The following is a 13,649-nucleotide window of genomic DNA, read 5'->3' as shown; positions in this document are numbered from 1 at the left end:
CATTCCATGCCAGCTTGCGTGCACACTGTCATTAATGCGAAAAGGGGACATAAAAAGTGCTAAGAAACTCTGAAATTCATGTAAATACTTCAAAGATTCTAAGTTGTTGTCAGTAATATCATTTGTAATGAAAAATGTTGTATTAATTTTGAAAAGAATACAAAATAGAAGCGTTATCACTAGCGCTCTCAGAATTTCGGACCCCACTGCATATTTCCCCAGAATGATGTAGAAATGCTTAAAAGGTGGCAGTTCAATGCAAATGGCACCTAAACAACTGTAAAATCTGTCATTTTTCAGAACTATATATAGTACTAAATATCAAAATTTCAGCATGTGAAGGGTTTTCCCAGGCTGCCACGCATATTTTCGAAACATAGAATCAAATCCATACTAATTTTGCCTTAATTTGCTTATTAGTGTCACTGTCTCTTCGTAAATTATAATTATTTTAATGGAGAAAAGAACCTGAGAAAAGGAAAAGGAATTTTGCATGAATTTTAAGAAGAACAAACACAAACCTGAGTCAAGAGTGAGGGGGAAAAAAAGACTTAACTTCAGCTGAAATCATTTACTTTACTTTTAATCTTAAAGACCAGTAAATTCTTGATCTTTAAGTATGGATTTGTAATTATGGATTTTTTAAACTTCTGCTCAACTTCTACTCAAGTATCACTTAAGTATAATGTTTATGCATACTCTCTGCTAATCTTTTACAATGCTTCATGAAGCGTGAAGTATGAGTGTAAATTAGGAAGTTATGCCATGTCCTGCATTGATGTTGAAACCAGATGTGCTCCATCAGGTCAGAGATCTAGTATCCAGGTGTGAAACTCATCATCAACATGTCTCATGATTTCAGTAGCAAACAATTTGCTGTGTCTTGAGTGTGGTGCTGTGGGCACGTTTGTGGATGTACAGTATGTGTAAGCATGTTTTTTTTTCTTTCCCCTGCAGCTTGCCAATGCCATTCGCATGCCACTGACTGTTATTATGATGCTGAGGTGGAGCGCAGGAGAGCAAGTTTGAACATACACGGCAGGTACGATGGTGGAGGCGTGTGCATTAACTGCCAGGTAGGAATCCTGAAATCTTTAAAAAAAAAAAAAAAAAAAAAGTCTGTTCTTGCATAACAAATCCTGTTTAATCTTCAATATCGTGTGTGTTCAGCATAACACAGCTGGGGTGAATTGTGAAGTGTGTGCTGAGGGCTACTACAGGCCACATGGCGTCCCTCGAGAGTCTCCTACGGGCTGCATACGTACGTATCACTCTGCATTCTCTGACAGTTTCACCGTCAGCGCACTTTACCACTGAGTGTGAATAAATGTCTCTTTCATATTCAGTAAAATGTCATAATCTGTATTAGAAATGGCTGGACAAACTTTACTATATCATAATCATACAACTAATATGACAATTTCTGGAATATCACAATATTGGCTTACATTTTTCTAGAAACTAAAGGGCAAGTATTAAATGTATTCGATGTATTAAAGACCCTGTGAGTTATACAAAGTGTAAGATATTAAAATGTTTGTATAACTTGAGTGTTATGTCAAACATCTGGAAAAAATATAGAAACACCTCGATCTGAACTATCTATTCTTAATGTTCTAATGAGCACACTAAGGAAGGTAAGCAGGGCATTAGTCAGAGTTTTGGAGAGTTTTGGAGACTTGAAAATTTATGTGGAACAATGTTCTATGTTCTGATGAGACCAAGATTTTACTTTTTGGCCTTGGAAACCCAACCAAACTCATCATAATTAGAACATCATCCCCACGGCGAAGCATGGTGGTGGAAGCATCATGTTGAGAGATATCCTTGGCTTCTGGGTTACTTTTCTGACTAGCACCATGCTTCCAGTCTCTGACCTTTGGTGGGCTCTCTTTTAGGCAGAGTCGTGGTCGTACCATATTCTTTCCATTTTTTAATAATGGATTTTATGGTGCTCTACAGGAAGTTCAAAGTTTGAGATATTTTCTGCAACGTAACCGAACCCCTGATCATTACTTTTCCAGAACTTTGTCCTAAACTTGTTTTGATGTGTATGAAACAGCTTGCAGGTGTGACAGCAGGACTACGAGCGGCTGTGAGATGGGTTCAGGACGATGTCTGTGCAAACCTCAATACAGCGGAGACCACTGCGATCGCTGCGCCAGAGGCTACCACGGTTACCCAGAGTGCACTCGTACGTCTTTGTTAAGGAAACTTCCTAATCACTGGTGCCAAATGGCTGATTGCTAGATGTCCTGTCTTGATTATAATCACAATTCTGCACTAAGCCATCCAGGAACGGAAACAGGCCGAAAGCTCTGATTGCGGATGCTCTATATATAACTTTAGAGGAAATACATCTGTTTGTGACCGCGCTGGGTCACGTTCTGTAATTCAGCAGGAAGTTACAAAACTAGCAGTAGCTGACCAGCTTTAATTACATCCACCTTAAGCTCTCTGCATTGGCTGTTTAATTATTAATTTCACACTATCTACATTAAAATATACACTTATATAAAAAAAAGGGGGGTTCCTCAAGGGTTTTGTTTGAATTAATGGTTTTAGCTTTCTAAAAACTTTCTACTTGAAGGCTCTACGTTCTAATTTCAAGCTTTAATGGTTTCTCCAAAGATACAAAGTAAACGACAAGCAAGTAGAACTTCATGTTAATGCCGAGTCCTTTTTGTTACTATTTTGTTAATACACTTCAAACAGGAAGGAAGCTAGACTACTTGACCTTGCTGTGACCTTGACCCTGTTTGGATCAATTCTGAAATCGAATCACTTCATTTGCTGGTTACGTTGATAACTCCATATTAATCCTACAAACATTCAATCACTCGTTCTTGAGATATCACGCTAAGCAGTATCTCAGGCGGATGGACGGACGTAAAAAAAGAACATTAAAAAAACCTTTAAAAATACATAGAATTAAATCAAATAAATGAGTAAACAATGTAAATATGTGCTTGTTTAATATTGGTAATGTTAATAAAATAATTGTTTACTCATTAATGTTGAAAATGAATAAACTCTTAAAATATTAATGAATAAGGAAAATAATAAATGAAAATAAATTCTAGAATTAAAGCAAAAAAGGTTAGATTTTAGCTTTTAGATATTAGCTTTAGATTTTAGGATAAAAATAATAAAATAAACAATAACAACAATATTTTCATCACGTTCTGTGCAGAGCTGTGCAGTAATATCATAGAAATAAACATAATTTATTATGAAGCATAGTAAGAGCAGTATGCTTTATTAATGCATGACAGCGATATTATGCTGAATTTGTTGTCAGAATGAAACAGGAGCTTGACCCCCAGTCTCTTCCTGTTTCCCGAATGTCATTAGTTACTCTGTTGAAATGAAACGCTGGTGTCGTTTAACAGAGACTGAATTTCTGTGTTCTTTCAGCATATCTAGATCACCTGATTAAGACTCCTGCACCTCCAACTGGCAACGCTGTTGGCAAGTATCAGACATAATTTAGTTTTCTCTCCAGTGCGATTATTACATTGGAGAATAAAGATCTAAAAATGTTAGACGTATGTTTTCGGTTACATTTTTATAAGAATGCGCTCAAAGCCTGAACATGTTTTTAGTATTAAATGATTTAACGAAACTGTTGTTAAAAATAAGACCTCTCTTTCTCTCAGATTGTCCTGTGGGGTTTTTTGGTGCTCCCAACTGTCAGCGTGAGTGTGCACGGTTTTTACTGATCACTTAAAATGACTAACACATTTCTACAAAGCCGGTATTCATAAATCATTACAACTGTGTTTATCATTGTTTGTTAAGTTGGTAATGATTCCATGTAAGCATTTTTATAAACTATAATAGTAAACATCTTTTGATTATTTATAATCATGCTGTAACACAAGTGTTAGTATTAATTATAATGTCATGTACTGTACTGGACAAGCTTTCTAACTAATAATGACCTGTGAATAATTAGAAGGCAACTCTAATATTTATAAACAATAAAAAAACTAAAAAGCAGCAGTTAAATGGGGCAAACACGTCTTAGTGCTGGAGAAAAAACTGAAGCCAATGGGACCATCAGTGCTTGTTCCCAAGGAGATATACTAAATTTGAAGGCAAAACGTCAAGCCGTTGCTGAAATATTGCATCAATTCCTGTTTTCATTATCCCTCCTAACTTGCAAATCAACTCGAAGCTGGTTCATTAACTTTAGGTCATGTTGCTAAATATATGTGATAAGTTTGGTGTCACTAGGTAAAAGTGTTGCTAAGATATGCCCTCACTTCCTGTTTGGCGACTTCACATTTGTTTGCAGGTTATGGATGAACCGTCTCACGTTATCAACCATCCAAGAAACTAATTTTTTTCGGATTTATCTCATGGTGCCGTGATCCGAATTCTGTCATAATTGCAGAAAGTTTGTAAGAGAAAAAGCAAAAAATAAATAAATAAATACACAGTTTTTATTATATTTTAAAATGGCTGACATAGGTTTTTTTGCAATGTGACTTCATTAAAGTTTTCCAATTTCAATAATGTTTCTGTATGTGATTTTGTAATTAATCTGAAATTTAATTTTCGTATTACATTGCAAAAAGGAAATTAATAGTGTCTTATAGCTTATAATAACTGTATCAGGCGCTACTAGAAGTGCTCAGTGTTTATAGTATTCTATATTATGCACAGGTCACTAGTAGTTGTAAAGTAAGTGCAGTACATCATTAGGAATTAGGCTTTATGAAGCATTAATAAAGTACAAAAAAAGGTTAAAAGGAATCATTACTGACTTACAGTAGTTACAATTTTTATGAATTTATCAAGGTCTTACCAAATGACTTTTCCTTTCACTCACTTCCTTTTTCATCTCTTTTCGCCTGATCGCTATCTTCATCTCGTTCTCTCATTGTTACTCTGTATAAAATGTATACATTATTGTTTAACTTAATTGACGTTAAACATTGTTCCCACACTGGGTTAAACTCCACAATAATACAAAATAGGCTTTGTTTGGTTTTAATATAATGGCTTTGCTGTTACACTCGGTTGGCTCATTCACACTAATTCCCGTCCTCATCAGACCTGCTCTGCTCTGCTCTGCCAAACGAGAAGCTCTGGTAATTCTCGGAAATTCTCATTCCTGCAGAGCACTCGGGTCTAAAGTCCAAGACCTTTTTTCCCCCCGATCCATTGTTTCAGTCACCAACTGCGACTGTTTTGCAGGGACTGTTGACTGCACCTTGGCTCGCATATTGCCGTTATACTCGGCTCACTCTGCCAAGGTTACTTCCTGTGTAGTGCCCTAAAGACAAAACCTATTGTATAAAACTACTGTATTGACATTGAATTGACATAGATCTAAATGTTAAGGCAATTTTAAATGCGTGATTGTAGCAGTACAGTTACTCTGTAATCTACATATACAGTATGTACTGTAATGTTTAATCATTTGGTCTTAAGTCATTAAAATATTATCTCAGTCCCATGGTTGGTGAAAGTCTCTGTTTAACCTTTATATGGAACAATAGGTCACACATGAGGATATAATAATATTAAATAATGATACTCATGATGATGATGACTTTCTTTAAGACACTGTGCTGAAGAGAGAATAACACTAGTATTGTTTTTCTTTGCAGGATGTGTGTGTGAACGAGGTGGTACAGTTCCAGAGATCTGCAGTGTATCTGGACACTGTTTATGCCGTCCTGAAGTCACAGGCCAGAGGTGTGATCGCTGTCGTCTGGGCCATCACTCCTTCCCATACTGCCACTGTGAGCTTTCAGACTTAATAAACATGACCAACCAGCTTACAGCTCACACACTGCTGCAGTGTAAAACCTAATGAACCTATCGATGATAAATCTCCAATATTGGTACAAAAATGCACTTCTTTCTAGATTTGGAAAAGCATGGATGCAAGGAGATTCTGTTCTCAAAGTATTATGGACTCAAGACACTAAGGTTCTAAATCTAGAGAATGGCTTTATCATGTAATGCAAATCGCGTTTGGTACTTTTCCTTTTTAGATAAAACAATTTGAAAACGAAATACACTAAACAGACTAGATAGTAAAAAAAAAAAAGCAACTTGAAAAGGTCTGGAAATTTTTGTTAATGAGGAAAGCTTAGAGTCTTGTACAAGCTGCTAGTGGTTATGAAAAAAATAATTTCCTTTCCTTTCCTTACCGAACTGAACCTTTCCGAACCAAACCTTTCCTTTCCTTTCTGAACCTTTCCGAACTTTTCCTTTCCTTTCCTTTCCAAACATTTCCTTTCCGAACCTTTCCTTTCCGAACCTTTCCTTTCTGAACCTTTCCTTTCCTTTCCTTTCCTTTCTGAACCTTTCCTTTCCTTTCCTTTCCTTTCCGAACCTTTCCTTTCCGAACCTTTCCTTTCCTTTCTGAACCTTTCCTTTCTGAACCTTTCCTTTCCTTTCTGAACCTTTCCTTTCTGAACCTTTCCTTTCTGAACCTTTCTTTTCCTTTCCTTTCCTTTCTGAACCTTTCTTTTCCTTTCCTTTCCTTTCCTTTCTGAACCGAACCAAACCAAACCCTTCATTTCCTTCCCGAACCTTTCCGAACCTTTCTTTTCCTTTCCTTTCTGAACCTTTCCTTTCCTTTCCAAACTGAACCGAACCCTTCATTTCCTCTCTGAAACTTTCCTTTCCTTTCCTTTCCTTCCCTTTCTGAACCTTTCTTTTCCTTTCCTTTCCGAACCTTTCCGAACCTTTCTGAACCTTTCTTATCCTTTCCTTTCCTTTCCGAAACTTTCCGAACCTTTCCAAACTTTTCTTCCTGAACCATTCCTTTCCTTTCCTTTCCTTTCCTTTTCTTTTCTTTCCTTACCTTTCCGAACCCTTTCCTTTCCTTTCTGAAGCTTTCTGAATTTTTCCTTCCTGAAGTGAACCTTACCCTACCCTACCTGTCCTGTCCTGTCTAATTATACGCCACTCATTAGTCGAGTTGGATTTGTTGGAATAAAAAGAAAAAACAAAGTTGTGTTTGGGTTCTGAGCTCCATATATCTGGTTTGAAAATAAATCTGGTATATTTTATAAATGAAACTATAAAACTATAATTAATTGAAATGAACTGAGTTGAAATTAAGGAAGATAAACTGGATTTAATTGTTTAATTACTTTCTCTCCTCAGCGTGCCAATGTGATGGGCCTGGGGTGGCCGATCGGTCCTGTGAACCAACGGGTCAGTGTCACTGTCGACCCAACTACATCGGCCTGCAGTGTGAGCAATGCGCCATGGGATACTACTCTTACCCGACATGCTCCCGTACGTGTGATATCTTTTGTTTTGTATGTAATAATTTGTTGTTTTTTTGTATTATGATTAGGATGTTGACTTTCCTGCAAGATTAACGAAATCCTTATTTTCTTTCCAGCATGCCATTGTTTGCGAGAAGGCTCTCTTGATGGGTCATGTGACCCAAATACGGGTCAGTGCGTGTGTAATCTTGGCGTGACAGGACACAGGTGCGACCGCTGCGTCGAACCTGACCAGACCTTTCCTGATTGCTTTGGTAATTACAGAATCATATATTTACAGCAGCATAGTTTCATCTCACGCTCATCTTGTTGCCACATGCATCACGTGCTGTACTCTTGGAATATTCTTAGCATTGTGTTGATGGACAGAATTTGAGTCTGGGTTGAAGTTTTTCTCTGCGTGACAGCTCCGTGTCCACACCTTCAGAGGAATGCGGCTCTACTGAATACACACTGTAGTGTGTGCTGCCTACACTGGTGTGCAAACACACTACGGAGTGTGTAGTTTTTCTTTTTCTCCTCAGTCACTCAAACCGTGTGATTTAAAAAGTGTGTGCGTGTGTGTGTGTGTGTGCGTGTGTGCGTGTGTGCGTGTGTGTGTGTGTGCGTGTGTGTGTGTGTGTGTGCGTGTGATGATTTTTCAGACCTTGACAGCTCCTGCAATCCCGCAGGGACGAACGTTGACACTAAGGATCCATTAACGGTATGTCACTCATACTCGGTGATTTAAACACTCCGGATTTCAGAGACATGTTTTCACAGATTCAGTTTTGTGTCTTATGCCTTAAATACTGCAAATGACAGAAGAGGTTTTAGAGAAAGTGTCTGTAGAGGAGTTAACTACCTTTATAAATCTTGCTGTAGACAAGGTGGGGGGATTTATTTTATCAACAGGAAGTTGACTCAGAAGCCAGAAATTTAGGCTGGTAACAGTTTCTGCATAAAGGCAGAACGTTGGATGTAAATCTGTAAAGATCTGATTGGTCAGAAGGTGTTGATTATTCTTCTATTACAGCAGCTCTGACAGTAGATTCGGCTATAATTCAATTAGCTCATGAAAGGGTTAAGGATCTTGCTGAAGGACGCAGCAGTGACATCTTGGTGGTACCTGGATTCAAACTCACGACCTTCCGATCAGTAACCCTGGAGCTTGTTCTGATATGTGATCATATTTACAGTAACGTGTACAAGGACTTGTATGGTGGATTCTCCACAAAAACTAAGACTGATTATGAAGAGACTACAAATGTGTTGTTGACATGGTGATGTTTTCCAGGTTGAACTTTTTCATGGCTTGTGTTACAGGATGCGTGTATCTGCCTGCCGTATGTAGAGGGACCTGAATGTGAACGCTGCAAACCGCTTTACTGGAACCTGGATCCTGAAAACCCAGCTGGCTGTGTTGGTGAGTCCCACTTCTCACACACACACACACACACACACACTTCTTAATTCTGTTCAATTCTATTTGATCTGATTTAAATCAAAATAAATTGAATTCATTTAAATACATTCCAATCAGTTCCATTCCATTTCATTTCATTTTATTTGCCTTGACTCAAATCAATTCTATTCCATTAATTTTATTTGATTTAAATTTATTTATTTGAAGAATCAATTTCCTTATATTCTATTTCATTTCATTTGGTTTGATAATTCTATTCCATTCAATTCCATTCCATTTCCTTTTATTCAAATAAATTCCGTTCCATTTCCTTTTATTCAAATAAATTCCTTTCCATTCCATTGGCTTAGATTAAAATATATTCTATTCCGTTCATATCATTTTCTCCTGACATTACACACGTCTATAAACCAACTGTTACCTTATATACAAGTCACTCACAATGTTTCTTGGAGTTTGTTTCTTGTAGGTGTGTGGTGTCCGCTATCGTCACTGCCTGTGTGCGTGGCCTGTCCTGCTTTTTAAGTTCTAATATGAGATATTAGTAGCCAAAATACTTCTGCACGTTAACACTGTAAACATACCAACAAAGTCGGTTAGAAACAACATTATTTTAAACTCATCATGCAGTAGAGAACCAGTGAAATGTCCCTCACACTGAACTCTATGTCATTAGGACCTGATGTTTCAGTTCATAACCAGCCTGTAGCTGATTCGTGCACTTCTTCAGGAGCCATGTATCTGTCACTATAACTCCAACTTTCAGCAGCTTTTCATAATCCTTCACCTGATGATATGATTAAAATAAACACACGGAAATATGTGGACGCATTCCTTAAAACCTGAGTGATTAGATTAGAGATGAGTAAGACTGGAATCATATTTACTTTAAAAGCTATAATAAATGATAAGATACTGTAGAATCGGTCGGAGGGTGTCTCAATTTTGTGTCTTTTGATATATTGCAGATTTATATTCATTTCACAACTCTTAGTCACTGCAGTTTACAGCAGCAGGGATCATTCCTGGAAGAAGTTTAGACAGAGTTAGTCAACCACAGACCAATCCAAACCTCTCTAGCTTTTAATCCAAACCTCTCTCTAGTTCTTCTGTTGTTCAGCTTGATCAAGGTCATGACTTGCATGTGAATTATTACCTGACAGGTCAGCAGTAGCGCAGTGAAATCAGCTGATTTTAACGTGGTGCATCATTTATGTTTGTCAGTGCGGTCTTATGGTAGGATTAACGAAATGATTATGAAGTTTAAAGTTCATCTCTAACTGCAATACAAAGCTTAAATTTGTATTAAATATCACATTGCAGCCATAGTCTCTATTTCTCATGTTTGAGAAAGTAATAACTGACGTTTTGTGATTCTGAATGGTGAGCCATCGTGAATGCACCACAATGAACTCGAGTCACATGACTCAGACAACATGGACTGGAGTCGTGACTTTGACATCAGTGACTTGTGACTTCACTTGGACTTGAGCCCGTTGACTTGGAAGGAATTTGAGTTGAGTCCAAATGTTAAGTCAATATTTATGCATGGAAAGATATATCTATTCAGAGATTGGTTAAGAAACTGCTTAAGCCAATTCAGATTGTGCGAATTACTTGTGCTTCTGAGTAGAAAAATCTGTCAATCTTAATCAAAAAACAACTTAATGAAGCCATGAAATGCTAATTTGAGGTCATAACATTGTAATTTTTAAATTAGCCTTTTTGAGTAAACAAATTAATAAAATAATGTCAGTGTTTTTGTTAATTCTGTGCACTCCTCTGTACAGAAAGTGTACCAACAGTTTGAAGGATAAGCTGACCAAGCACTCATTTGCTACATATAAAATGGTCTTTAAGTTAATTTATAACTATATTCATAAAAAAAATTCACTTTTTTGAGATAAGATGGTGTCTACTCTGATGTCCTCCATGTGAACCCCCCCACCCCAAACTTTTTAATTGTCTTTAGACAATACTATTTGATAATTAATCATGTCCTATTTATACAGTATATTTAGTGGCTTGTGGAACGGGTGTAGTGTTGTCAGAGAGTCTGAATATCAGCCTGAACTGTAGCTGGCCATAAACCATGACTCTCTCTTTCCTCTTTGTGTTTCATAATCAGGTTTCTGCTTTGTGCTACGAAGAACTCCTTTTTTTTTTTTTTTTTTTTTTAAAGCTTTGAATAGATAGCCAGTGCAGGTAATCGGGGGCTATTCATCCAACTCCACCTTTCTCTTTCCGCCGTCCTCTTTCTTTCTTGACCGTGTTCATCTGCTGCTTTCTGTGCCTCAGTATAGTTGTCCACATCCTCTTGTCTTTTATTTTCTCCATTTTAAACCTAAAGAATAGGGTAGGATGTTCTTTTTATTAATTCATTAGAGTAATAGCCTTGACTGAATTGCTAAAATACAGACATTGAAAAGAGCTGAAAAAAGCAGGACCTTTGTACTATTGTGTTCACTTCAGCATTATAGTACTCTGATAACACTTATATAAGAGATATAAGGGTAATACAGTATCCAGTGGATTATGGATATTATTTTCCACATGGATTCTAGAAAAATAATGTAGCATCTGTTAGCACCTAAGAGAAAAAAAAACCATTAACCACACATCACCACTTTTCACGCCCTTAAACCAGAAATAACATAAGTTCATAAAGTTTAAATTTAATCACCTGATCGCATCCTGAGTCTATTTTCATGTCTATTGCTTAGCATAAAACACTGTGCTAGCCCTAACTAACTTAGCCAGTGTTACCTCACCAGCAGTAGGTATTTGATATTAGTAGTGCTAGCCATATTCACTAATAATCTAGCTAATATTAGGCTAACTGTAATATTGTGTACGGTAAGTAAGGCCTGTAGTCAGTAGACAATTTGGTTAGCAAGCTAGCTAACCTTAAGTCAACTACTTTATTGTGGAATAGGGAGAAAAAGAGAAGCTAAGTTTGCTAGCAAGCTAGTTTACCTTTAGAGGAAGTAATCTGTTATTTTAAACCTGTAGCTAGCAACTAGCAAAGTATCTAACTTTAGGGACTGTATTATATTAGCATTGCTTAATTAGGACCAAAAAAGGCAGCAGTTGTGTAAATGACTATTTCCTAGGAGCAAGTAGCATCTGCTAATAAATAAAGTCGATCTATTTACAATTTATGGCAACATAAATGCTAAATTTTGTTGTGAGGAATCACTGACTGCTAGTGGGATTTCAAAACAATAAGAATGATGAGGGGAAAAAAAGTAAGCAAACCTGAAAGATTTCAGTAAGATTTAATCCTGAAAGGAGGTGCTTATCTCTGAAAACACATTAAGCACTTGTATCGTTAATGTCAATGGTGGTCTGAAAAAATATTTATACTTACCCTGAAATTAACATGGGTAATATTTGGGGACTGTTTGATGTATGACAAAAAGTGAATAACATTCAACTCTAATGCATCCTGTACTACATCCTGTTCTATTAATGGCTCAGTAAAAGGTTTTTTTTTTTCCCTTTTCAGAGTGCATGTGTGATATTAGAGGGACTCAGAGTGGTGTGGGTGAATGTCATGAGGTGAGTGGGTTTAATGAACCTTATTCTCTTCACCAGTAGACAATGATGTTCGCTACAGTCAGGGTTGCCAGATCTACAGAAATATAAGTGTTGCAGAACAAACAAGCAAAGAATATACAGGGTCAATAAAACAAACCTAAACACAGTTGCCTTAAATAGTTATTTCATTAAGGTCCTAAAATGGTCTCGTATGTTGTAATATATGAAGAATACCTATGAGAATGACTAAATAATTACATAAAACAATTAGAACTAGAACATGTTTGCACGACCTCCAACTTGGAGGAAAAAAAAGTTCAAAAATCACTTAATAAAACCTGCAGGAAAAAAAATCTTTTAAATCAGCCAAAAAAAAAAAAACCTGCAGGGAAAAAAAACATAATTTAAAATTGGCTAAAAAACTTGAAAAAGAAAAATTAAATTTGGCCAAAAACTGGCAGGAAAAAAAATGAGATTGACCAAAAATCTGGCAGGAAAAAAAAAAAATCCGCCAAAAAATGTGCAAAAAATCGCACACTCACGCACACACACACACACACACACACACACACACACACACACACACACACACACACACTGAAATCTGAAAATCTGCCTTGTTTAACCTGTGTATAATTCAATTCAATTTTATTTGTATAGTGCTTTTAACAATGGACATTGACACAAAGCAGCTTTACAGATATATATATATATATATATATATATATAGATATATATATATATATATATATATATATATATATATATATATATATATATATATATATAAAAATATATATATAAATGAGTAACTGAATATATATTGAGTAACTTATTGATTTAGAGTTAGGCAAAGTGTGTGTGATGTGGTGTGTGTTTCTATTTCAGGAAAGCGGTGAATGTTCCTGCAAGCCCAATATTTGCAGCCACGCCTGTGATACATGTGACGACGGCTACTTCCTGCTGCAGAAGAAGAACTATTTTGGCTGCCAGGGTGAGTGAATGGAGTGGAAGGCAGTAATCAGTAATGATTAATCAAACGGGAAAACTTACACACCCTTCAGCTTCTCTCTCTCTCTCTCTCTCTCTCTCTCTCTCTCTCTCTGTATGTGTGTAGGTGTGTGTGTGTGTATGCTACTGACACGCAAGTACACTTGACCAGAAATAGTGTTACATATTAAAAACCCACAATGTGTTATTGTGAATTATTGAACTGAAGTGAACTTTATTGTCCTCTGCAGAGGAAATTTGGCTTTAGTCTCACCATCTGGTCAAAATTTCACAACCGAAGAGATCAATTTATGGAGAATGAAAATTTTGTGTGTTAGTGAAGAATGTACGCTGTTGTGTCAAACGAGCAAAGTTACTAAAATTGTGATTGTAATCATTTAAAAACAAAAAAGTATAACTTGTGAGAGCATGTGGACTTATGATAAGACTGC

General features: G+C 36.5%; 1 protein-coding gene across 3 annotated transcripts in view; it reads left to right on the top strand.

The window, feature by feature from the left end:
- The window catches only part of LOC113526350 (laminin subunit alpha-3), a 106,087-nt gene that overhangs the window by 25,561 nt on the left and 66,877 nt on the right, over positions 1-13,649 (top strand). For all 3 annotated transcript variants that reach the window (XM_053233138.1, XM_053233137.1, XM_053233139.1), the window contains exons 8-19: positions 958-1,076; positions 1,171-1,261; positions 2,063-2,194; positions 3,418-3,471; positions 3,660-3,698; positions 5,622-5,756; positions 7,135-7,269; positions 7,379-7,516; positions 7,907-7,965; positions 8,568-8,667; positions 12,176-12,228; positions 13,096-13,201. In XM_053233138.1, the coding sequence (XP_053089113.1) occupies positions 958-1,076; positions 1,171-1,261; positions 2,063-2,194; positions 3,418-3,471; positions 3,660-3,698; positions 5,622-5,756; positions 7,135-7,269; positions 7,379-7,516; positions 7,907-7,965; positions 8,568-8,667; positions 12,176-12,228; positions 13,096-13,201 (1,161 nt within the window). The remainder of the gene's footprint in view (positions 1-957; positions 1,077-1,170; positions 1,262-2,062; positions 2,195-3,417; positions 3,472-3,659; positions 3,699-5,621; positions 5,757-7,134; positions 7,270-7,378; positions 7,517-7,906; positions 7,966-8,567; positions 8,668-12,175; positions 12,229-13,095; positions 13,202-13,649) is intronic.

This window comes from Pangasianodon hypophthalmus, chromosome 4 (genome assembly GCF_027358585.1).
Source record: "Pangasianodon hypophthalmus isolate fPanHyp1 chromosome 4, fPanHyp1.pri, whole genome shotgun sequence".
NCBI classification, from domain to species: domain Eukaryota; kingdom Metazoa; phylum Chordata; class Actinopteri; order Siluriformes; family Pangasiidae; genus Pangasianodon; species Pangasianodon hypophthalmus.
The sequence above is the reverse complement of the archived record's forward strand: the minus strand, read 5'-3'. Positions and strand labels throughout refer to the sequence as shown.